Below are 25,733 nucleotides of genomic sequence, written 5' to 3'. Positions count from 1 at the left end.
CAGGTTGAACCTCTCTAATCTGGCACCTTCTTGTCCAGCAACATCTGTAATCCAGCATGATTTTAGCCAACTGAATGACCACTTATCATGGGCATGGCCAAGTTTCCTGTGATTCCATTAAGTTTGTTTACAGCCACCCGTCCCGGTTCTCCGTGTTCTGTGCTGCTATTTAGCTGTAATTTATCCCTAAATGTCTTCTGAGAGCCCAGTAAGCAATGGCAGTATAAGTAATGTGCTAGACAAAATTGACCCCCATGGTCCAGCAAATTCTCTCATCTGGTACTGGTCAGGTCCTGAGGGTCCTGGATGAGAGAGGTTCAACCTGTATTACCACCAGTCTTTTTATATAAAGGGCAAGACAACAGTCAACATTGTCTTGATCTCTCCCTCTACCTGCTCATTACAGTGTACAACAGCAAGAGGGGAAGGTTAGTCTAAGGGACAGAGCACTAGATTAGGACTCAAGAGATCACGGTTCTGTTCTCAGCTCTAGCACAAGCTCTCTCAGTGGTCACAGTCGTGTTATGAAGAGCCTGACTTTCACAGCTCCCACTAGTATCAGGAGAAGCGGTGGGTGTCCTGCCTCTGCTGAAAAGCTGGCCTTAATTTTCAGAAGCATCCTAAGTGGCTTAGGAGCTATGTGCCCCAATCCTCAGTGGGACTTATACAGTTATTACCATTGTATTGGGGAGGGAAGAACAGAGAGAATAACATACTCAGAAGACTCTAAGCACTCACTGACTTGCAATGGGACTTAGGCTTCTGAGGGTCCACCTATGCAGCATTCTGAAGTGCAACCCACAACCTAGGTCACAGACTGAGGCTAGCCAGGCCAGCTTTAGTGCTCTAAAAACAGCTGTCCAGACAGCACTTTGCAGTTGCAGCTGGGGCTCCAATGCCCACCTACTCCCTAGGTTTCAAAGCCTGAGCTCCCATTCACTCCTGCGTGCTCCAAAATGCTGGGCAGACGCACTCTTGGGTGGTCTTCAAAATGTCTTCCTCAGTGCCTCCCTCCCCAGTGTGCGCAAGGGGAATAACTTCCTGCCATGCCAGGCTACTGAGGGAATAAATTCATTAATGTTTGTGAGGTGTCCAGATCCAGGTGACAGCTAATAAGAAACCACTGCACATATCTGGGAGCCCTGCTGTGGTGCTGAAATTTGCTTCATGGGCACACTGTGATGTTACTGAGCTCGCACATCCTACACATCACAGAGCTTCCTTCAGCACCACGGAGCTCAACATGTGGGCTCCTCTCATGGGTCTCCCACATACCCACCTCTCTTTCCTTCTCCTTCAGCTCCGACTCCGTCTCCTTGACTTTGCTAACAAACATTTGCCTCATTTCTTCCTCCTTCCTCTGCAGCTCGCCAAGGAATTCTTTCCTTTTGGTCTCGTAGGTTTCTTGAAGGCTGAACGGAAGGCAAATGAAACTCTAAGGCATTACTCAAAAGTGACCAGCCACGTTATAGACTTTTGAATTGCTTGAGGGCAGATGGGCTGGGGAAAAAGAGAACCCTCTCAATCAGCAGAGAAGCAATCAGTGTTGGCAGTTCTCAGCCGAGGGGTCTGATGTTGCAAGCTCTCTGCCCCAGGGCTTTCCAGTGGATGAAAGATTTGCTAGATCATGGCTGAAATGCTACTGGAAATGGAGTGGGGACAGGAAGCTCACTCACCTGAATGGCTGGCTGTCAGGGTCTGTGTCCTTGAACCCCATCTCCTCCAGCTTACACCGCCTGTATAGCTCATAGTGGCGGGTGTGAGTCTGTTCCCGAAGATCTTCCATGTTGACTCGAATCAGCATTTCTCGCAACTTCACGAAGTCACAGTGACTTTCATTCTCAACTGATTGAGCAGAAGGGAAGAAATTCAGCAACCACGAGGGAGAAGACTGACAGCAGGGGCAGAATGCATGGACACACGCAGGACTGATCAACTCCAACAAGATCCTCTCTTGGGGAATGTGAACCTCTGGTGCATTGAGCAAAGCTTTCAAGCAGGAGCAGTGCTTCTTCCTTCCAGAGGAACCTGCCAGGGCAGGAGTCTGCTCCTAGCGAGAGCACAAGGTTCTAGGGCGAGGACAACATTGCCAAGAGCAAAAGGTCATGAGCACCAAGGAGCGGCCTGAACAAGCAAACCCATCCTGAGCTAGGGAGTGTTACGTTCCCCACTTAGACGCTCAGCACCGAGCCACCATGGCAGGGCAGGGCAGGGCAGGGCGCACTGAGGAAAGAGAAGCAGAAAGATCCTCTGGATCAGCTGGAGTTCCCACCCTGCTCTCAGAAGAGCTCATGCACAGTGTGCAAGGCCAACCCTCCTTCAAGGGGGTTGAGCTTCATTGGTTACAACAGCTCCATATGAACGTCAGTCTATGCTTTCTCCCTGAAATTGGCTGCTCCCAGGGTTTTCCCTGCTGGACCCTCTCTGACCCCAAACTTAGTTCCCTCTGCTCATGCAAGAGGCTCAGAACCCTTCTCAAGCCTGGCTGGAGCAAAATGAATGCACCCGCAGGTCTGGCGCAGCTGTAAACGCCCTGCCCCTCAGACAGGGTTTGAGCGCCTGATAACTTGATTCAGGAAAGAAGCCCTCAATGGTAATCCAAAGGCCTCAGGTCTCTGGCCTCAGTGTCCAACACACCGACGTGGTGGCAGGAGGGAGATGCGCAGGGCAGAGTGGGAGCATAGGCACAGACTGAGGGAGTTGCAGCTCTGAATCACGCCCTGCTGTTCACTTCCTTACCTTGTACCACTCCCCATGGGTATTGCCGAGCTCTCACCAGCTTGTTTCCCACTTTCACCTCCTCCGTGCTGCCAACCACAGCAAAGGGCAGATGAGCCTGAAACAGAATCAGCCCAGGGGATTCAGTGCCCACGCTAGAATCGCTCCCAGGCGTCAGGCTTACAAAGCTGTCCTAAGCCTCTTCCAGCCCAGGCCCTCAAAACCATTTCTCCTCAGGCACAGAACCTTCGTTACTCAGCAGCAAAATGATCCGCACTATGAAACAGCACCTGGCACCCTGCACCTTGGAGCTGAACCAGGCAACTCGGAGCCAGGGCCTGGCACGGCAGCGCCAGCTACCGGTTTTGGCACTGAGAAATGGTATTGATGCCATAGCCAGTTTCTTCCAAACCGCAGCTGTTCCCAACATAAAATCTCACCGGCTAGGAAGTCAGGGCCCCTCCCTGCCACGCTGGTTCTTATTTCTGCAGCACCTCCAGCGTGCGAAGCCCTGTCTGCGTGCAGCTGAGGCCACGGCAGTGCCTTCCTCCAAGAACATACAAAGACATATGCTTGGGGTAACCTGCACAGCAGCTCACATGAAGACACAGGATGGGGTGTCTGTGGGACACTTCACTTGCTGGTTTCTTTCTTGGAGATATGGTGCCTAAGAACGTGAGGGGGGAAGGAGGGAATCTCCACAGGTTTACAGAATGTGGCCATGATGTCCAATACGCTGTCTGCTCATCACACGGGGCGAACGGGAAAGCACAGTGTGGCAAAGCAGCTAGTTGGAGCCGCACACATGGTGGGACAAGTGAGCGACGTAGGTGGCTTCTCCTGTGGCTCACTCAGGGCAGCTCGGCAGTGGCGGTTTGCACGGGGTAAGGGGGTGCCTGGCTGGGAGCGGTGAATGGGCAGGGTGCCTGGCTGGGGGCGGTGAATGGGCAGGGTGCCTGGCTGGGGGGTGGGAAGGCTGCAGTACATGCGATAGCTAAATTTTGGTCTGGACACCACTGGCATCCAGATGCCATCATCAGCTGTATGAGTGCAGTAACAAAGGCTCAGCACACACTCTTCTTTGGACACAGCCTGCAGGGTGGCTCCATCTTCCCTTCTCCCAGCACAAGGGACTCGATGGCTCCTTATGTAGATTGCTACAGGCATGGTCAGTGCCTCTGTCCCACCCCAAGGCTCATCCGATTAGAATATGTGTTTCCTTCTCACTTCTCTCCTCCTCGCTTCTTTCCTCTCTTGCAGCACTAAGGCTGGAAAGCCAGGCTGCAGTACATGCTATGGCAATTACCGGCACACGATGACCACCCCGGCACACTTTGCACCCCTTCTGCCTGAGCACCAGACAGCTCTTCTTACCCAAACATCAGCACACACAGGGTTTTACTGTGATAGATACATGACTGATTCCATTGCCCCAAGGTCTGCCAGCAAAGTTCTCCATCGTCAATGGCAGCTTTGCTGGAAGAAGGAGCACAGAAAATCCGAGGAGCTGGGTATTATATTGGTAACCAGATGGGGTAGGTATTACACTCCCAGTTATAGCCAGTATCCACAGTTCACCAAACTATTAACCGTACTGCAATCTTGGACTACTTCCCAGGGATTTCAACATGGTGAGGGCCAGCAGAAGTCCTTAACTGATAGAAGGAAGTAGATTCAGAAGTCAGGCTTATGGGGAAATGTTCCCTTTCCCCATGAACAACTGATGAAGCAAAATAATTTTAATTATCAACATTTTCCCATCCTTTTCAGTTTTTGTGTAAACAACAACTATTATTATTATTATTATTGTCAGCAGCAGCAGGAACCAAAGCCAAAATAGTTTGGCCAATAAGGCAAACGTTATTTGTTTCACTGAAAATAGAGCTAGTCGTAATTTTTCAGTCAAAGCTCCCTTTCTTCACCAGGAAAAAAATGACATTTTTTAATAAAAGAAAGGAAAGAACACTTTGGTACAGAGTTCCCTATTTCGAATGTTCTGAGTCTTCAACAAAAAATTACATTTAAAAATATTCCCCCCCCCCCCACTTACCAACTTTTCTTTTCTCTCCTTTTCATATCGCCTCTTAAAAAAGGGTGGGGAAAAAACCCAAAGCTCAAGAACAGAACATTTTTTGGTTTCCTCCTCTCAAAGACCAAACATTTCTATTTTTTCTAAACGTTTAAAAAAAAATTACAACACACATTTCAACTGGCTGCAAACCCAGCCTTGAAATATCAGTGTGCAATCTACTTGAGAGCAAGGCATCGCCGCTCATAAGAGCTGTATGACATTAAGGAACAGTCAACTTTAATTAGATTCCCGTACAGAACTGTTTAAAGCCATGAACAAAATAATGTCTCTTTCCCTCTTAGGAACACCCTTTAACAGATCTAGTATCCACACAACTGCCTTGAAGACCTATTTTAAAATGTGTCTGTGCAGGGGTTCCCTTTGTTAGAATATTCAGAGGCCATGCAATCAGCAGGATTACTCACGTTCATTACGGAGTTGATCTCCGCAACAGCTTCATCATCCGTGGGGAACTGATAGATCTGCACTCCGTTACTGACCAGCTCACTCATGATCTTTATCTTAAACTTGTGCAGCTCACTCTTGGAAATGGTGTCTGCTTTGGCGATGATGGGGATAATATTCACCTACAGTGGGAGAAGCAGAGAAACCAGGGGGAACGTTACAGCACAGATCTGGGAGCAGGGGCTAGTTATCAGTGTTCCCTGATACAGTGCTGAGTTCTTGGGCGGCCGCCCCGGAGAGGTTCAGGTGCCGCCCAGCTGATTAGCAGAGAACCACAGCCACCCAGAGTGGGCAGCATGTGTTTTTATTGGTGGTGCACCTCTGCACATGCCTTTGTGCACATAACAAAATTTAGTCTGCCCATATATGGAAAAAATTAAAGGGAAGACTGTCCCTGGCTGAGCTGCATATGGATAGTTTTCCATCCACTATGGTGTCGATCCTCTCAGAATAGCTGTGTCGCCTGGAAGGGCCCTTGAAATTTCTTAGCAGGTCACACATGCTACACTTTGTATGTAATGAGACAAGTAACAGCAATAGCACAGCTCAGCACTGGATGGTGTGGGATGCCACCACCTAACTATGTTTTCTGCAACGGTAACTCCTGGACAAGCTAAAGGACAAATGCTCCATCCTTAATGTGGGCACTCAAGCTCTCTGTAACAAGAAAAAAAAAATCAGACATTCTCCTCAGAGACTCTTCCTGGGTTTCAGGCTTGCTTAGGTGAACGCTGGGACAGACCATTACTAGTTCCTGTAGGTGCAGCCATGGTCAATAAAGTTCAGACTTTTGCACCATACTATTATCTGGTTTAGCCCATTCCACCCTGAGCTTATCCTCCAAAATGTGACAGATAGCCTGAAACAAGCCGGCATTAACCCCTCTCTCATTCAGTGGGGAACAGCAGGGACTTGCTCTCAGAATCTTTGCAGCCATTTACCTCAACACTCATTAAAACTCTCCTGGAGGGCCACACTCCATGTCTCTCCTGGAGACCAAGCGACTGGAAATGATACCCAGCTGGGAACTGCCAACCTGCTCTTCAGCATGACTTAGTAGTGTTGTGACATCAGCTGCTCAGACCCCGAACAAACACTGTACAGTTACCTCGCTCCAGGTTCTGCAAAGCCAATTCTCACCGCTGTGCTGAACACCACAGGGAGAGAAAGAGCCATTCCCCATCACTGCATGGCCCAGTCTAGCCAAACTGAGGGGGGCCATTTGTCAGGCAGGCAGCCATTTCACTATCATCGAATACTGTGGCGAGCTGGGAACCCTGGTACGCAAGCTGGTGTTGGAGTTCGAATAGGGAAGTCCTCTGGAGGCCTATTGAAGGACACAGCGCTAAGCTGGAGGAAGGGGTGCATTACAGGAAGTGGGACTTGGCACATGGAAAGCCAACAAGTTGTGAGTGATTTGTGGTATCTGGGAGGTGCTGTGTCCCTAGGTCGCACGGACTCTGCAGGCTGCTGGAGTTGGAGGGGAAGAGAAATCAGCTTGCAGACCTGTGCTTTTAAATGATCACTCTCTGCCCAGGAATGCCAAATGCCATGTTACAAACCACTGCTGACAAATTCTGCTCTGGTTGCATATTGAAAACAGGCAAACACAAGACTCCAGACAAATTAGAGGAAGTCTGATTTGTCATCTAATGTTTTTCCACTTCCCGCATTTTTGACCTATGCAGATTGGAATTCGTCTAAGTGGTGGCAGGTCTGTATCAACGCTCATGAAAAGAAACCCTAACGGACTAATTTGATGATGCATCCAGAGACAACAGGTCCTCCTCTTCTGACAGTGCTGTGCTCAGCCTTCTACCTACAATTCTGGAGGTAATGGTCTCCACAGAGTCAGTTATGGCCATTCACCAGGGATGAGGAGGCTGGGATTGTGTTAACAGCTATTTCCCTTTGTGTTTTCCTAGGCCCTTGCACTGCTCAGATAAAGGGCAGACCAAAGCTCCTAGGATTTAGTTTTAATCCCCACTGATCAGATTCCGTTCACCTTGAAGAGACAAATCAGATAGACTCCTCTGCACCTCAGTTTTAGATCCCACATGCTTTTCACATAGAAGGTACATCTGACAATCGGCAGCCAATACACACACAAATCCCAGCCATTAGCTAAGAGCAAAAACTGCAAATGGACAATGCGGTTTCAACTGAATTAGTCTTAGATTATTCTGACTTCCTAACACATGGCAAAAATATGTCCAGCGGTTTAAAAGAGAAAAAGACTGCATCAGAAAGACATTGGAAAACATCCTCTTACAATGATTATTCCACTTCCTTCAGACTGGGTTTCATCTCCCAAGAGCCTGTCAATTAATAATCCACAGAGGGGCCCTGGATAAAAAGCAGTAGGCAACTCTCTCTCACCTTCTTGCCCCCTCCAAAAAAAACCCCTCATCCCCTCTCCACCTAGTTTAGACCCTGCCCCTCACTTTTTTTTCATTTCTTTATTTTTTTGTTTTGTTTTGATATGAGCCCTAAGAATCCTGGTGCTGGGAATACTGCTGCTAATATACAGGAATCCATGATGGTGTAAGATAGCTTGGTCTGTTCCGATGTATCGTTCTTTTGTATTTGCTTTACGTGTTGGCTTCTGGAATTTGTTTGGTTTGTTGTAAGAAAAAAAGATTGAAAAAGTCTAATAAATCCAAACTAACAACAAAACGAATGATGTTTCAAGTGCTGTTGAACGTGATCCAGCCACCACTGTACATCATTTCTCTGACAACAGCCTTCATGTATCTACTTGCAGCGTGAAGGAGGACACAGCTCCAACTGAGTGATATGCAATTTAGCTAGGAGTCAGAGCCAAAGTCTCATTTCACTCCTGACTAAGTTTATAAAGCAAACACAAGCACATTGCAACAAAGGGAACACAGGTGAAACAAAAAAAGACACTTGTCCTTCCACTACCTGAAGAGGCCACTAACACCACAATGCTTTGCATGTGCATAGGGTTTTCTTTCAAGGCTTCCACTATGATTTTACAAGCAATAATTGAGGTGTGTAAAATGACAGAGACCAGAAACTACAAGATCACTACCAAATATTCATAAACTTGAATTACCCACCAGGCGAAATAAAAAAACAAATTGACAGGGCCAGACAAATACCCAGAGAGCACCTACGCCAAGATAGGCCCAAAAAAGCGAAGAACAGAACACCACTGGTCATCACCTACAGCCCCCAACCCAAACGTCCGCAACACATTATTAAAGACCTACAACCTATCCTTAATCCGGATGCCACACTCCAGAAGGCCCTAGGTGATAGGCCTGTTCTCTCCTGCAGACAACCTCCCAACCATATGAGTATTCTAACCAACAGCCACAGTCTATACCGCAGGAATATCAGTCCTGGGACTTTTCCTTGCAACAAAGCCTGCTGCCAGCTTTGTCCACATATTTATTCTGGCGATACCATCACTGGACCTGACCAGGTTATTCACAGAATCACGGGCACATTCTCATGTTCCTCAACTAACATCATATATCCCCATCATGTGCCAACAATGCCCAGATGCTTTGTATATTGGACAGACTTCAAACTCTCTCAGACAAAGAGTAAATGGGCACAAAACAGACATCAAAACATTCCTGATCCACAAACCAGTTACTCTACATTTTAATGGAGTGGGCCATTCTGTTTGACTTAAGAGTTTGCGTCTTATTGCAGAATTTTCAGTCTGCTTTGGAAAGAGAGACTGTTGAACTCTCTTTCATATTCAAATTCAACACATTAACATGCGGTTTGAACCAGGATGCAAATTTTCTGGGACATTATAGGGGCTCTTTTGCATACTTGGCTTAATCTAATTCTTGACTCCCCCCCCCCACCCCCGCCCTGCCCCTCTGCTCTCTGATTTGCTCACCTTGATCATTTTTTTCTGATTTGTCAACCTTGATTACTGTTTTTGGTTCTCTGTGCCTTAAATATTGAGTCTGTTCTGGTCTGGCTATGGTCTGAAGAAGTGGGTCTGTCCAACAAAAGCTCACCTAATAAATTATTTTGTTAGCCTTTAAAGTACTACTTGACTGCTTTTTTGTTTTGACCATAGGGGGGTAGATAAGTGTTATCCCCATTTTAGAGACGGATAAACTGAAGCACAGGAGTTTACCATCTGGTTTTCAACTCCCAATGAAACTAATGGGTGCTCAGCACCTCTGAAAAATCACATCACAGTATCAGAAGTCATTGGCAGAGCTGGGAATTGGAATCAAGGGGCCCTACATTCCCACACTGCTGCTCTTAACTTGTACACAGTCTGTGAGAAGGACGGATTATATGTAAGGGCAGCTTTTACTGACTCATTCTGATCAAACTTCTGCTTCCCAGGCCTCAGAAGCAAAGTTTTCCCCGAGATCTAATGACAATCCCTGATGTGATCCACTATGTACTCAGAACTCTTAAAAGGACAAAGTCTTCACTCAAATACCCTTGGCTCATTTCTAAAATGTTAAAACTTTGGAATAAAAGGGCTCTAAAGCACTCAGCCTAAAACCCTGCAATAGAGGGCAATCTTTGTCAAATTTGGTCACCTCTTTCCTCATCCCCAACCAACAAAAAGAGATGAATATTCTTTTCCGGATCCCTTGCCAACTCATGTCATTTTGTGCCCTGGAGGCCACTCAAAGGGCCCCGCTCACTTCGCCCTTCCACTGCATGAGGTTGCTCCAATGGAACCAAATCAAGGCTTAGGTGATGAAGTATAGTACTGAAGAGGCAGAAGTAAACTACCAGGACACCAAAGAGGTCCAGCTATTGGGGGCTGCTTCAAACACATTCTGCAAAGAGTAAAACGCCTACACCTCTAATGAAGATTAAATTAAAAGTGCCATTGCACCAGGGCCCTACTGCCTGGATGCCTGCCTGGGGCCTGAGCAGAAGCCCAAGGCAGTGTGTCTACTACCCACCCTCCCCACCCCACAGGGCCATCAGAGCCTGGGGGGGTGGAGGCAGCCCTGAGCCCTTTCTTCTTACACCCCAACCCCCACCTCAATATTACACCTGATGTCAAGTCCTGTCCTGGCTGTGCTGCTGCTTTTCACCCTGAAAATGGACTGTGAGAAAGCTGTACCTGCTTACTCCTCCCTTCAGAAAGTCAGCAGGTTTCCCTAATTGGGAAGAAATTAATACAATTTACTTATTTTCCCAGTCCTGTTAGTACTGGAAAGTGCACACAGCTGGATTCTACTCTAGCTTGTGCACCACCAATCAAATGCTTCACTGAGTTCCAGCTACTCCTGGTCCTCACTGAGGCAGTGGAGTTGTACAGGTGTCAGTGAAAACAGTGTCTGGGAATGCACAGAAACAAGTAGGGGCATAAATGGGCCTGCAGTACCCCTCTGAGTGATGGTGACATGCTCGCAGTAAAAAGTCCACCTGGGGTCTTTGAACTCAGGCAGGCAAGCAGGTAGCTCTATCTTGTAAATAGAACATGCTGATTGGGAAGAGATGATAAACAGAGTCCCTGGATGCCAGTTTCCAGAGTCACTTTCTAGGGAAGAACGGCACTTAAAATGAGCTTAAGTTATTTTCTGATTTCCCTACTCACACCAAGGGAAAAGCCAGACATATTTCAGTTCAGATATGCCTCTGTTTAAATGGCATCCAGTCTTGTATTATCTACCTAAAATCCTGCTTTGAAGAAGTTTCTGTTTGCTTGCAAGTAATTAGCTAGAGCGGCAACAGCTGGCCATGAGCTCAGCTGCAGAACAAATGGGGTATTGCAGCATGATGGAAGACTCCATGCAAAAAAAAAAAAAAAAAAAAAAAAGCCTTAGCCCTACAGGAATCTTGAAAATTCAGTCTTAGAGCAAGCCACATTATTCAGATCAACACAGGGCATCAAAACTGTATACCCAAGACCTGACACTTCTCTGCTGATATAGTACAGCAGATGTACAACAATCAGATACCTACCAAAAACCCCTCACCTCGCTCATTAAACAAGTCTTAGAAATCAAGATAAAATAAGGTACAAACCCTATGACAGAAAGGAGGATGGACTGGGACACATTAGACTGTGGCTTTGATTCTCTGCCATAGACCGCTGACCTCAAACTTGATCCTCACAAGTTCTCACTGACATCAACACTTGTGATTAAATCCTTAATCTCTCTGATTCCTCAACTGCAAAATGGGGGTGATGACATTTTACCAGCCTATCAGAAGAGTGTTGAGAGGCTAAATTAATGAAAGCTTGCACAGCACTTTGGAATCCTTATATGAAAGGGAGTGGTGAAACGCAAAATATCTGTACAGGCCTGGATCCAACACAGGAAAGATCACCAGTCTTCACTTTCCTAGTCATCTAAAACACACTGCTTGAATCTGAGGAATCAGCCCATGCAATACAATTCCGTGTTCTGAAGGCTCTGGGAGGAAATGCAATGTAACTATCTCAGTGTGACTGAGCCAAGTGGGAAAGTGTGGAAATTTGGGGAAAAATATATATATGCCCATCTTATACATGCCCAATTTCAAATGGTTTATTTTGGTTTTACGCCAGTAGAAGTAGGAAAACGGTCCTGTGATAATTTTTCCTGGTTTCTATACTACCCCACTGCAATGAAATGAATCTCTGCCTCATCTCCCTTTACCCAGATGCCTGTCTGACCTTAAGGACTCGTCTTTCTCTTCTTTTAATCCTGATAAGACTGAATCCCGGATCCTGGGGTTTCTGGTATACTGTTGTCGGTAAGGTCCGCTATTAAAGCTGATGGGGGTGTCCAGGAAGTTGATGCTTTGTGAGTGTTCCAGAGAGAGATTAATGGGTGGCAGTAATCTGGAAGAGCATGTAAGACATCTGTCCGGAGGATGAAAATATCATGAATGTCTCTGTGGTGAATCACTGGTTTTGTGGTGCATCTGTCCAGAAATTCTTCTTCAAACTGGCTCACTAGAAGGCTGGCATACTGGGAGACATTCTACCTAGTAACCATGGCTGGTCCCATGGTTTGGACAACACGTTTATTGCTGTCATGGATGGGGATGACATGGATGAGTTTGGTGAACGTTGCCTTTTGTCTTCCAGATATCTGAAAGCTGGCAGCTATGCTGTCATTGTGAGGGATGTTACTGTTTAGGGCAGTGACATCCATATTGTTTTGAGGGAGGCTGTTAATGTTGCTGAGTTTGTGGGGGTAGTCAGTAGTGTCCTGGAAGTCCAATAAAAGATATTACCTCATCCACCTTGTCTCTAACATCCTGGGACTGACATGGCTATAACTACACTGCACACAAAGTACCTACTGGCATTTGGCTGGTCATGGAGAAACAGGGCTGGCATCCTACGTGTTAGATATTCTTCAAGACAAGGAAATCGCTTTTGTTAAATAAGCACGATGAATAAAACATCAGTGACCTTTCCAGACTCCCAGCATGCTGACCCCGTAGCAAGTGTGTCAGGAAGCCATGTGCAAGTAACGTAACAAATTACATGATCAGTTGCCACCTAAGGGAGTGATTGCTTGAGGATGTACATAACAAAACAGATGTAACCAAGAGCAAGACATTAACCAGACCTATTTTTTAGGATTCTTATGACCTTACTAGGCCACTGCCTTTACCATAGCTTGAGACAGCAGTATGAGCCAAGAGTCAGTCCACTAAGACGTGGAGGTTCTGTTTCTGTCTCTGATTCTTAATTTGTTGTTTGAGATAGCTCAGTGGTTTGAGCATTGGCCTACTAAGCCCCTGGTTGTGAGTTCAATCCCAGGCCCTAAGGGATCTGGTGTAAAGAGATTAAAAAAGCATGGTGCTTGCCCCTGCCAAAAGGGCAGGGGACCGGACTCAATTACCTTCCAGTTCTATGAGATTTGTATCTTCGAGTAAGTGACTTACACTTCCAATGTGAAAAGAGGAGTAACCGTTCCAAAGTGCAGCCCTGGTGAGTCATGCGCACACACAGAACTGAAAGTGGGCCAGTGCGGCACAATGCAAAGAACCAGCCTCAGGATTAGCTTGCACGCAGCTGGGTTTTGAGCCCCATCTCACTGGTTCCGGCAGCACTTCACTGCCTCTTTTCCCCCAGGCAGTGATATTTAAGTGCTGCTGCAGCAGCTCTGCCCGATTCTACCAGCAGGGCCAGGAGTAGCACAGAGCCAAAGGGGCTGCAGCCCTGGGACCTGGTGATTTAAAAGAGCCGGAGGATCCTAGATTCCATGAGTCCCAGGCCCTTCAAATTGCTGCCAGAGCTCCAGGGCTCCTAGCATCCACCACTGCAGCTCTGGGGCTCCCAGCAGCCAGCCAGCCAGCCCTGTCCCTTCCACCTGAGGCTGTGCCCCTCTAACAATGCTGACCCAGTGCAATGTACTTTGGTCCCACTGTCTACGTTCACCCCCAGCCATATGTAAAAACAATTTTCCTCATTTTTCTGTATATACCCAAGGGCAAAATCTGTTAAGTTCAGCGAGAAGTCTTCATTTTTACTGCTTATTGCCCAAGTCAGCACTACTGCCAAGACACTTCACAAAGCCCTATGCCTACAACTCGGCTGTGGGACTTCTCCTGACTCGCTATGTCAAGGAATCTTCTCTCCCCCGCAAAACAGCAATTAACAGCTGAAGACTCTTAACTTTTCATTAGAGATGAGCCAGAAACAACCCAGCTTGACAGCTAGCTCCCAAGCAAAGTTATTACAATGACGGTGCTGCAGAAAATTATGAAAGAAATTGTTTTCAAACTTTTTTTTTTTTGCAAAAGGAGCAAAAAATTTATATGAAAGCTGCTGGGAAGAAATGAACACAGAGCTCCATGAAACCATCCAGTGGGGTTACCCATCAGGCAGACCTAGGCTTTAACCAACCGAGCTCACAGGGCTCCTCCTTTGATGTTTGTGAAGCGCTTTGAGACCCACATATGGAAGATGCTATGCATCAATACTGCTTTACATCTAACTGAAAACATACGTTACTTCTGAAGAGTAGATGCTTGCCTTAAATGCCTTACCTTGCTATCCAGCTTCTTCATCGTTACTAGATCCAAGGATTTCAGTGAGTGCCCAGTGGGAGTGATGAAGTAAAGGCAGACGTGGATTCGTGTGTCATGATAATTAAAGAGAGAACGACGGATTTTCAGTTCTTCTTGCAAGTAGTTTTCAAACTGCGTGTCAATGTAATCAACCACTGGCCTGTAACTGAAAACAGATGCCATTAGCAACCAGAAGACTGAAGCTTAAATGAAGCTGCCAGTTGGAAGTTATTATGCATTCTCTCAGCCCTATTATTTAAAGGCTACACACAAAGAGGCATAAACAATTTTAGCCTTCCACTGGCAACGTGCAGAATGTTACGTTCACCCGCGCAACTTCTAATCAAAAGGCATATGGTATTGGCAGAGGCTGTGCTGCTAAACAAAAGTGCTAATGCTGATGGGATTGAAATATAGAAAGCAGACAACTTCCTGACACCAAGCTCTGGCCAGATTTCAGGTGTAAAACAGCTCGATGTAGTAGCACGGTATCATGAGCCCAGGAATCCTAAAGAAACTTTACTGCTGGCAGCAGGGCCCACGGCTGCTGCAGGCCCCAGGGAAAGGTGGGAGGTGGGGCCAGTGGCGGAGCCAAGGACAGTCAGCTCTCAACACTGCCCAGACCTGCCCACCCACTCTCTCACGGCCATGCGCAGCCAGAGCATTTAATTTGACCTCCTTCAAAGGTTATTTGATCCAAACAAGATACACAGGCCATTAAATGAGAGTGGGTGAGTGGGAGAAACCAACATCACAAACTGATCACTGTCATAATGGACAGTTCCAACTATTCTATAGCTAGCTTGGTTTTTTACCTAGATTTGTAAGAGTTTACAGGTTAGCTAATCAAGCTCTCTGAAAGGGAAGAGACCGTTATTCCTCGCTAAAGAAAATGGAACAAAACCAGAGACATGCTGAGCGTCTGCAATTCCCACTGACTTGAGAAGGAGCAGCAGATGGTTAGCATCCCTCAGGATTGGGCCCAGTGAGTTTCTGAGCGAGTTAAATAGATGGTTGATTTAAGACACTGTTCTGTACGTTCCCCACTCGCCTAGCATCTTTCTGACTCATGAGGCGAGGGAGCTCCCCTAGGTAATACGTTTTGGATGGATGGAGTGATAACACAACAAACCCCTCACCTTCACTAATACAAGGATGGATTCTGCACATAACAGTACTCCTCACAGAGGAGACTACTCAGCCCGAATAAGGGTGGCAGAATCGTGACCAATGCAGTGAAAGAAGAAGAGGTTTATGGTTTCTTCAGCATGTCTGGAGGGAAGGATTTCTCTTCAGCAGGTCTCCTAAGAGCCAAGCTGATGACAGACGTGGGCCTGTTGATGTGTCTCTGACAAATAAGCAAGTCAGCAGAATTACATTGGATTCTTTAAGGCAATTCACAACATATTACACTTGTCATGACCTTGTTAACCTCATCCTCTCTACTTGACTTCTTACCCAAACTCTAGCTTTTTCCCATACTTCTTACGGTGGCTCATCCCTGTCTTCTTCAGTTATCATTAGGCTGAGTCTAAATCTGCAGCCCTAATCAAGACTCCTAATCCAAATGGGTAAACTGGGTGCTCTGTCTGCAGCAGGGCCAAAGAAATCACATATAGGCTACATGTTAGAATACTAGAAGCTGGAGCAGAAATGGCCACTAGATGGCATATAACCTGCCTTTCGTCTTTATTTATCTGGTCTCCAAACCCCACTGCATCCACGATTGTCAGTTTCAGGTGCACATTGCTTTCCTGCAGGTCATAGGTACGTGGTCGTAAACGAACTGCATTCTCGTAGTGACTGGCCTCCTCGGTCTCAAAGGTAGTATTGAACAGTGTGTTCATTAGTGTGGATTTCCCGATGCCTGTTTCACCTAGGAAGGAAAAGTCATCAGTTCATTGCAGAGTGAAATTTGTAAAGGGACTTCAGAGTGAATTAACCACAGAGCAGAACAAAAATTAAACCATCAGAAGTAGCTCCAAGCCCCCCACGTTCAGACAGGACTAATCATTGTGACACTCCTACCTCCCTTAACAACCAAGTAAAAGAAGCAGTGAAAGATCAAAAGTGGAAGTTGTATTCTTGTGAGGAACAGAGAAAAGTGCATCAACTCTGGCAAATGACGCGTAAAAATATAGTTCGGAAGGCCAAAGATGAATCTGAAGAACAGCTAGCTAAAAACTCCAAAAGTAATGGCAGAAAAAAATTAAGTTCATCAGAAGCAGGAAGCCTGTTAAACAGTGGAGCCACTGGACAATCAAGACACTAAAGAAGCACGCAAGGATTCATTCCAGAGGAACTAAATTAATTCTTTGCATCAGTCTTCACAGCTGAGGACACGAGGGAGATTCCCAAATCTGAACTATTCTTTTTAGGTGACAAATCCAAGGAATTGTCCCAGATTGAGGTGTCATTAGAAGAGCTTTTAAATTACACAGTAATGAGTCATCAGCAGCAGATGGCATTCACGCAAGAATTCTGAAGGAACTCAAATGTGAAACTGCAGAAATACTAACTCTGGTTTGTGACCTATCCTTTAAATCAGCTTCTGTACCAGGTGACTGGAGGATAGCTATTATGACACCAATTTTTAAAAGGACTCTAGAGGTGATCCAGGCAATTACAGGCCAGTAGGTCTTACTTCAGTACAGGGCAAACTGGCTGAAACTATAATAAAGAAAGGAACTGTTAGACACATAGATGAACATAATTTGTTAAGGAACAGTTGACATGGTTTTTGTATAGGGAAATCATACCTCAACAATCATTAAAATTCTTTCAGGGTGTCAACTGGCATGTGGACAAGAGGATCCAGTGAATAAAGTGTACCTAAATTTCCAGAAAGCCTTTAACAAGGTCCCTCACCAAAGGCTCTTAAGGAAAATAGTCTGCCATGGGGATAAGAGGGAAGGTCCTCTCATGGACTGATGACTGGTTAAACAATAGAAAACAAAGGTTAAGAACAAATGGTCACTTTTCAGAATGGAGAGAGGTAGCTAGTAGTATCCCCTAAGGTCTATACTTGTACCAATCTTATTCCACATATTCATAAATGATCTAGAGAAGTTGCATACTGAAAAACATAATCCCATGATAAACATGATAAAATGATGGAAACTAACTGAGCTGTTAATCACTCAAGAGCAAGATCTTGGAGTCATTGTGTATAGTTCTCTGAAAATAGCCACTAAATATGCTGCAGCGGGCAAAAAAGCAAATACAACATGTGGCAGCATTCAGAAAGGGACAGATAGTAAGTATGGAAACCAAAGCCTGTCAGTACCAGTGATGGTTTCTGTTCGTTTTACACTGGTAAGTATTACTAGCTAAGTCGTATGAAACCTTATGATACAACCATGCTACAAACCCTTTAAGTCTCAATCAAAGACAGATCAACCTAAGAAATGCCCAGAGGCCTTAAAACTGCTTGTTCTTCAACTATACTCCTAAAGGTTGGGAGCCGCTGCAGTAGAAGCACCATGAGATCTTCTTGAGGGCTGTGATTAACCCAGGTGTGGGTGTCAGCACACTCTACCTGCAAGCCACACTCCTACGGTTCACAGACATACCGGAAACACCCCATTCTGATGCACAGCATGTGCTGATTGGCAGGCAAATGCATCCAACTTCAAAACAAGGAGAAAGAGAAACCCTGCTTGGGCATTTTACTTCCTGAGAACCCAGTGCAAATCCCATTCCAAAAGCTTCAAACATGCCTCAGGTATGGCTCTTTATAAATAAGCCTTCCCAAATATTCCCAGGCTGGACGTTACAGAGAGCGGGAAAGGGTGCTGCATGGCGCAAGAGTGATTATGAGATCACACATCAGACACAACCAGCCAGGTCAGAATCACAAAGAGATGAGCCAAAGAAAAGTTGCTGTGGGCACACCCATGCAAACTTCTGAAGGAGAGATGAGGGCTGGACTGTTTGGAAAGATGAGTTGAGCCAGCTGGCTGGGGAGATCTGATAATAGGATCCCAGAAAGGGTGCAATGCCTACACTAAAGAAGAGATGGTTTCCTCCTAAGATCTCTTACTTGGTAATTTACCCCTCCCCCAAAAGTTGTGCTGTTGCCCTCACTCCAATCCCCATTAGCATGGTTCATGGCAAAGGTAAACCAAGACTGAAAGAGATACTTGTCTGGGACTGGGGGAGGGGGCAGTTAAAGCAATGTCATCTATTTAGGTTTTGCAGGCCACATACCAAGTGCCATATGGCCGTACAGTCTGGGCAGAGCATTGCCCAGGAGCAAGGCAGCAGGCGTCCATTGGTTTAGAATCGTCCCCCTCTCCAAATGCAGCATCTGTGCTGGAAAAGCTAGAAGAAACCTCTGCCAAGCTCCATAATTCAGACAAGCAGAGGGATGGAATGTGAAGTCAAATGGGGACACCAGATACAGGCTCAACGGGAGGACAACCGTAAAATTAAGAAAATCAAGGAATGTGGCGGTGGGTGGGGTGGAATTTTTGTCTGTGATCCCCATATAGAGCCCCCTAGAATTGATTGAGAGCCAGATTCTCTCCGAAAATATTTGCCTGCAAGACAGGCTCCAAGCAAAGCAGGCTCTGAACAGATGCTTTTTTGTAACTAGATGGGTTTCTTATGCTCTCCAGATTGGTCTACAAGTGGCCCCTATTTCTAACGAATGAGAAGACTATAGAATTCTGTGGTCAATGGTGTAAAGAAAACCAAAACGAAACAGTGAAATGGCTTTGCACTTTTGGCTTACTGACTGGGCAGAAAGACAGACTTGGCAGGTCAGAGGATCTCTCGCAGGCCTGCTTCCCCACTCAATAGCGATCACATGCACCGCACACGCACCAAGGCAAATAGCACAAGACACAATGGATAAGCCACAGTGCCACATTTTCAGCACTGAGGGAACCACCATTTTAACTTTACTAGGCATGTCCCCTCATGGCCATCACTCTTTGGAACTGAAAGAAAGGCTAAGGTGCACCAATCTGCTGAGCTGAAATTACGTCGTTATGGGAGAAGGCAATAACTGGCAAGCTGCTCGTCTACGGAGACACCTAAGCCTGACACAAGGCTGATATTTTAAACACAGCAGGTTCTGCAATTTTGCTCCTGCACTGGAGAACAAACACTTATTGGAATATCTGTACTGTAGACAGAATGGTGGAGAGCCACATACTGGATCCCCCAATAATGTCAACGTTCCATCTGAGGGAGACAGAAACCAGCAGATTATTCAAGCCCATCTTGTCAGGAAGTCATTTGGAAAGCTCATTGGTGATAGATCCATAATCTGCCAGGAAGCCCTGACTTTCTCCCAGCATTCTCCTGTCCAGGTTGGGTGAGGGCTGGGAGGAAGAATTTGTAATTGCAGTCAATACCTAACGTTGGGTTTTATTCCCCTTCCCAGGGAACAAATCACCAATCTGATGGTCTCTCGCACTGTTTCATAGATTTAAAGGCCAGAAGGAGCCATTGGATCATCTGATCTGACCTCTTCCCCTCTCAAAAATAACTTTGTCAACTGTACATGCTTAGTCTTCTGCAGCTGACACACTGCTGCTGAAGAATGACATTACAAATCCCAAAGTAAAATCCTCGCTCAATGTTGAACTCTGGGTATAAGCAATTCTGTGTACTTGTGGTTTGGATACGAAAGAAAGATATAGATAGTGAGTTCCTAAAGGGGTCAACTGCAGGATCAGAATAAAGGAAATATTCCACTGCCCATTCTTTGTAAAGCTGTATCCAGTCTCTGCAGGAAGAAATCTTAGAACATATTCCAGATAGTGAATAAATCACTGATCCAGAGTCAGTGCAGAGAAGAATTCTCTGCCCCCAAAAGCATTGCAACCGTTCTTGCAAGTTGCAATCCTTTAAGCCTAAAACAAAAGCATGTTAAACAAACCAACAAAATCTTTTGCAAGACAGCATCCCCAGGGCTTTAGGCAGTCTGTGGCATCAGCTACTAAAACTGTGCACAAATTGAAAGAGATACAGCAAAATTATGATGACTATTGTTCTCTAGCAACTTGCCAGCACACTTAGAAATAAATATTTTATACTGATGGCAAACAGGAAATTCCACCTTTCAGTAGGGACAGAAATGGGCCCAATTCAAAACCCTAGACTCACCCACCCTCTATCTGGACCAAACTCGGGTATAAAACATTATTAATTCTTGCTGTAGTGATAATGATTCATTAGCTTCCTATCAGTCACTTCATGTCCCATCCTCAAACCTACATGTCCCTTGTTGGCTCAGGTAGGAAATCTGAGTCTCTTTGACCTCCCGTCACAATCTGGCTGCAACTAAAACAACCCATGTGTAGGGCTGGGCAGGAAAGTTTTCTTCATCTTTGGAGCCTTCTTCAGAATTCGAAAGATCTTCCTGTCCCAAATTTGGTTGAAAAATCAAAGTATTAGAAAATCATCTGGTTTGGACCAACATTCCAAAAACTAAAAACAAAACAAAACCCCAGTCTTGGTCAACTGAAACATTTTATTTTGCTTGTTTAGAACTATTTCATTTCAATGTCAACCGTTTTTAGAATCTAATTAAAGTTCAAAACAAAAGGTTGCTGTGAACTGGAAAATTGGGACATTTCATTCTAAAAATATTGACATTTGAAAAATTCATCAAACTCTTTCCCACAAAAAGTTGCAATTTAGATAGGCAGATATTTTTGTCCAAAAAAGTTCAATGTTAAATAATAATAAATCATCATCATCATCTTTGGCCAGCTCTACACTTCAACAGAAAAAAGCCCTTAGTCTATCTTCACAAAAGGACCATGGAGAGCCTCATTAAACAGTAAAACACTGCATTATGTTAATAAGATGCCTGGACTTCCAAGTGCCATAGCAATAGTTATCACATTGACCAACACATTTGGGACTGAATTAGGCATCTCCAGGGCTTCTAGAACTACAGCTGAGGAGGAAAAGAGTCTGTTATAGCACTAGCTAGAAAGCTGCAACTTTTCAGCCAAGTAACAGTTCTGTAGGTCTGTTCCAAGGAAAACCTGTAACACACGCTCACCAGTGGTTCATACTATTCCCAGATCTACTACAGACTCATTGTGTCACCTTCTAGAAGTACCCATGAATTCTGAGTGCTTAGTGTGCGATAACCCAGCAGTGGAAGAGCCACAATTCTAACTGAAACTAAGGGGGCTCAGAGGTTATTGAAAGTAGACTGCAGACATCCAAAGTTGGGCCTGCAAAATAAGTAAGTACTTTTGAAAATTTAGGCCTATGTGATTGGTCCAAGGTGACACAGTGAGTTTGTGACAACAGGGAATGGAACAAATTTTGGCCTTAACTTTGCTGCACTGTCCATGTGAATTGCCAATAATGGTACTTATTTATCTTGGTGATGTGCTCTGACATCCAGGGATCTGAGGTGCTACTAGATTACCATTAATACGAGTTCCCCTCTGCGGTAAACTCTGCTTACCCACACAGAGGATGTTGAAGCTGAATCCTTGTGTGACAGATTTGCTGACCAGCTGATCTGGGAGACTATCAAATCCAACATGGCCCCCCAAGGAGAGATTCCTCTTCTCTTCATTCTGTTAAAGCAAACGGAGTCGATTTAGCAAGAGCGCATTAAGAGAGATTCAATAGAACCAGAGCCCGCGAATAAAATCACAAGAAACGTTACCATCCTACTTGAGGCAGAGTGTATTTCCGAGTCACTGAGGCAATCTTAGTGCTACCAGCACCGAGGTTTATTATGTTTTGATATCCACATTCCAGACATACTGGTAATTATAGCCAAGCATCAGTAGAAAAAAATCTAATCTTAGCAGGGAATTATCTTAAAGAGACAGAAGACTGAACTGCTGAGCCACTCTGGAAGAAAAAGTCGGGGCAAAATTCAGCTCTGTCCAACTTGTGGAGAATGCAGCACGAAAAAGAAATCTTTGTGTTTTTATAAATCACCTCCCTTCCCCTTTTCTGTCTAGAGAGGCTCCTGCACTGAATTATTTCAGAGCTAATCTGGAGTTCCTTGAGAGCCCTTGATCTTCTTCCTTTGGCTTTGTCTTAAGCAGCTTTGTTCAATCACACTTACAGGGGTATGTGTTACAAATGAACCCTCTCACCTCACCATCAGTAACCATACTAGTTCCTCTTCTTCCTTAGCGGCTCCTGCCTCTCCCCCTATTCACACGCTCACACACCTTGCAATCCCATCTATCTCCTTCCTCCCCGACTGGAAAAAGGAACTGGTCCCTTTTACTGGCTGTTGAGAAATAAATAAATAGGATTGACCCAGGAGGAAATAACTCTTTAGTAAACAAAAATTCTCTCTTAATAAATCACAGACAGAGATACATGAAGCCTGCAGTCTGCTCCAGCAGGGATGCACATTCTATTCCCAGGATTTTAATCTACTGTATCTAGGGGGCTGAATAAATACACACAAGCAATAAAGTCATCAGCCCAGCAGAAGGCACAGGCCGAATGCCTGATGGCAAAAATCAATCGGTTTCATAGGCTTCAATAAACCAGCATTTGTTTACACAGGAGCTGAATTTGACCCAGGGACTAGACAGGATTATTATCTTTCCTTGTCGCTAAAGCCTATCAGTCTCAGAAATGGACAAACATGCTTGGATTTCCAGTCACCTTGCAAAATTCACCTCCCTGCTTGCCAAAGGCATCCAATGGAATGCATAACAAGGACACAGAGAGTTGGAAGTCTGCCACCGCACACAAAAAAGGGAAACAGAAAATTGGCCCAAATGAAAATCCAGAACCACTGTTAATAGTTTCTAAAGTATATAAAAAAGCCCTGCGATATGCAGACAAGTTATGGGGCTCAATAAAGGAATAAGGGGGTGCAATTCTGTGCCCCCATTACACAGGCAATCTAACTACATTATCTAATGCTCCCTTCTGGCCTAAATCTGTGAAACATGAATTGTTCTGGAATCAATGGACAAGGGACATTGAATCCAGTTTCCTTAATTCAAGTGATTAAGGATAGAACTGTTGTAAAGTGTTTATTTTGCATATATATTTAGATTTACAATCGCCTTTCACCTCCTCTCCACATAGCCAAATAACACTAATCAAAACCAACTGAGCAGACCACTGAATTTACAAACTGTTTTTTTCTTTTCAAGTTGGCTCTAGATGCCCTTAGGCCTAATGCAGAAGCAAATGTCCAGGAACGTTGTGTTAGAGTGCTGTTCATTCCATTTCATCCTAACATTTTTGAAATTACACATTCGTTGTTGTGACATATTTAAATACAGCCTTATTTAATTATTTATTTATTTTAAGCACAGGGAGGAAAAAAATATAAGTATCTGCTTATCTGATCGGGTGTTTCAGCTCTATTCCCATCCCCCCAATATTCTGCCTTGATATTCACCTGCGTAACACAGCCAGACTGCAGAAACCATACACTTAGAATAAATTAATAGGTTGTTATGTTTCAAAATATACTTTCTTGGGGGTTGGAGAGAGAAAAAACTCTAAAAGCAGTACCTTGAAATTCCTTCTCTCTGTGAGCAAGATTCCGAAACAAAAGATTAACTTGTTTAATTTCATCTCAACCCAAAAATTGTTTTGCATAGAATAAAATATTCTCTTTATTTAAAAAGACTTTTACCGCAAGAGAAACTTTTAAATGGCTGAGGCAACTGCCATGCTTGACATAAGGCTGAATTTTTTTTCTGTTGGTATTGATCTGTTTTTGTTCCTGTAAAATGAAAATAATCACCATGTTCTCTCTAGGGCAGAAAGACAATCCCTGCAATTGATTCCTGTTTAATCCAACAGTATTGATTGTTCACACCAAACAAGGAGGAAGAAGTCATCACCAAAATTCCCCTTTGAGAGAGATGGTACCTATTCAGGTTCAAAGGTGGCCAAGTGCTTAGACACAAAAAGTATTTCTCACTGCTTACCAACTAAGTCAGGACCTGGGTTCAGAAACAATGTTCTCACTAAGACAACGGCCACTTGGCCTACAAACACATTTACTCAGGTGTTGAACTTCACTTCCCTCCTCCCCTAAATGGCCAGGCTAGTTAAAGATTCTACTAGTCTAATATTTTAGGCTTTTGGGTTATTTTTCCAGTCCTAACTTTGTTTCTCTCTCCATGTCACTTAATTTCTAGGCATGTCACAGAGCTGGGTGTTGCAGTACATTAGCATACTCCACTCTCACTTTGCAAGGCTCTGGGTCAGTCTCTTAACTACAGGAGTAAGGAGAGGGCCGAGCCTCCACCCCAATCACAGTTCAGCATGATTTGTGATCTTGACCCAAAGAAGGCCTAGAGGGTACACATCCCACGAGACCCCCTGCCTGCTACAGGTTGAACCTTTCTAATCCGCAACTCTTGTCTGACAATATCCATAATCCGTCATGATTATAGCAAGCCAGACAACCACTGATCATGAGTACGGCCAAGTTTCCCATGGTCCCATGAAGCTTATTTACAGCCACCAGTCCTGGTTCTCAGGGTTCTGTGCTGTTATTTAGCTGTAATTTACCCCAAATGTCTTCTAAGAGATCAAGAAGCAGTGGAATGTTGGCAATGTGCTATATTATACTGACTCCTCACGGTCCAGCAAATTCTCTTCTTCCACAATGGTCAGGTCCCAAGGGTGCTGGATGAGAGAGGTTCAACCTGTAACACATTTCAGGCCTGATTGGCCTGTTAGGTTTGGTCTACACCATGGAATTAGACTGATGAAAGGCATCTTCTGTCAACCTAACTCCGTAAATCAGCCCCAGGACAGTGGGGCTCCAGCTGTGAGACCCACGCAGGGCTGACAACCAGCAGGCAATACAAGTGACAGAACATCTACACAGACACTGCATCCCCCTAAGCACTACACTTCTTGCAGTGGGAGAGTTATTAAACCGGTGTAGCGGGCGACTTACGTAGCCAGGAGCAACATCACACGTTAACACTTAGAGATCTGCCTCACATCAACCTAGCTCTATAGTGTAGACCTGTGGTGTTCAACCAGTGCGCCATGGCACACTGGTGTGCTGTGAGAACTGTCCAAGTGTGCCGTGAAATTCTGTCAATTGCCCCTCGCTGTGGCTCTTTGCAGAGCCACCAGGGAGGGAAAATGACGACCCCACGCCAGCTGGGACTCAAGCAGCAAGGCTTCCTGAGTCCCAGCTGGTGTGGGGGTCTTTAATCCCGCCCCCAAACACACACAGGATCTCTTTGCATAGCTACTGTGAGGGGAAATGTTGCTTCCCAGCATGAACAACCTGGTGAGGAGTCTGTCCTCACGCCCTGCTGTAGCAAGGGAGAGGGAGGAGGCCTGTTGGAGCACAGATGAGGCTTAAATGGTGGGGAGGGGAGCCTGCTTTCAGTGGTTACCTGTTTGCCTAACATCCCTAGCATGGCATTGAGCAGATTTTGCAAACAAGTCTGTGCTCGCTGTCTAAGGCGGTGTGTTCTGCGGTGGATTTGAAACATTAACGCATTTGATTCTTCTTTAGCTTGTCCTATGCACTGCTATGTTGCAAATC

At 45.2% G+C, this 25,733-nt stretch overlaps 1 protein-coding gene across 3 annotated transcripts in view; it reads right to left on the bottom strand.

Moving 5' to 3' along the window:
• Positions 1–25,733, bottom strand: part of SEPTIN8 (septin 8) — a 68,534-nt gene that overhangs the window by 11,284 nt on the left and 31,517 nt on the right. For 2 of the 3 annotated variants that reach the window (XM_075009996.1, XM_075009997.1), the window contains exons 2-8: positions 21,681–21,795; positions 15,920–16,115; positions 14,219–14,405; positions 5,215–5,376; positions 2,740–2,836; positions 1,677–1,845; positions 1,280–1,412 (exon numbers count right to left, since the gene is read on the bottom strand). In XM_075009996.1, coding sequence (XP_074866097.1) covers positions 1,280–1,412; positions 1,677–1,845; positions 2,740–2,836; positions 5,215–5,376; positions 14,219–14,405; positions 15,920–16,115; positions 21,681–21,795 — 1,059 coding nt within the window. The remainder of the gene's footprint in view (positions 1–1,279; positions 1,413–1,676; positions 1,846–2,739; positions 2,837–5,214; positions 5,377–14,218; positions 14,406–15,919; positions 16,116–21,680; positions 21,796–25,733) is intronic. The other variant, XM_075009998.1, reaches the window with a different exon arrangement.

Source organism: Carettochelys insculpta, chromosome 15 (genome assembly GCF_033958435.1).
Source record: "Carettochelys insculpta isolate YL-2023 chromosome 15, ASM3395843v1, whole genome shotgun sequence".
Taxonomy (NCBI): domain Eukaryota; kingdom Metazoa; phylum Chordata; order Testudines; family Carettochelyidae; genus Carettochelys; species Carettochelys insculpta.
The sequence above is the reverse complement of the archived record's forward strand: the minus strand, read 5'-3'. Positions and strand labels throughout refer to the sequence as shown.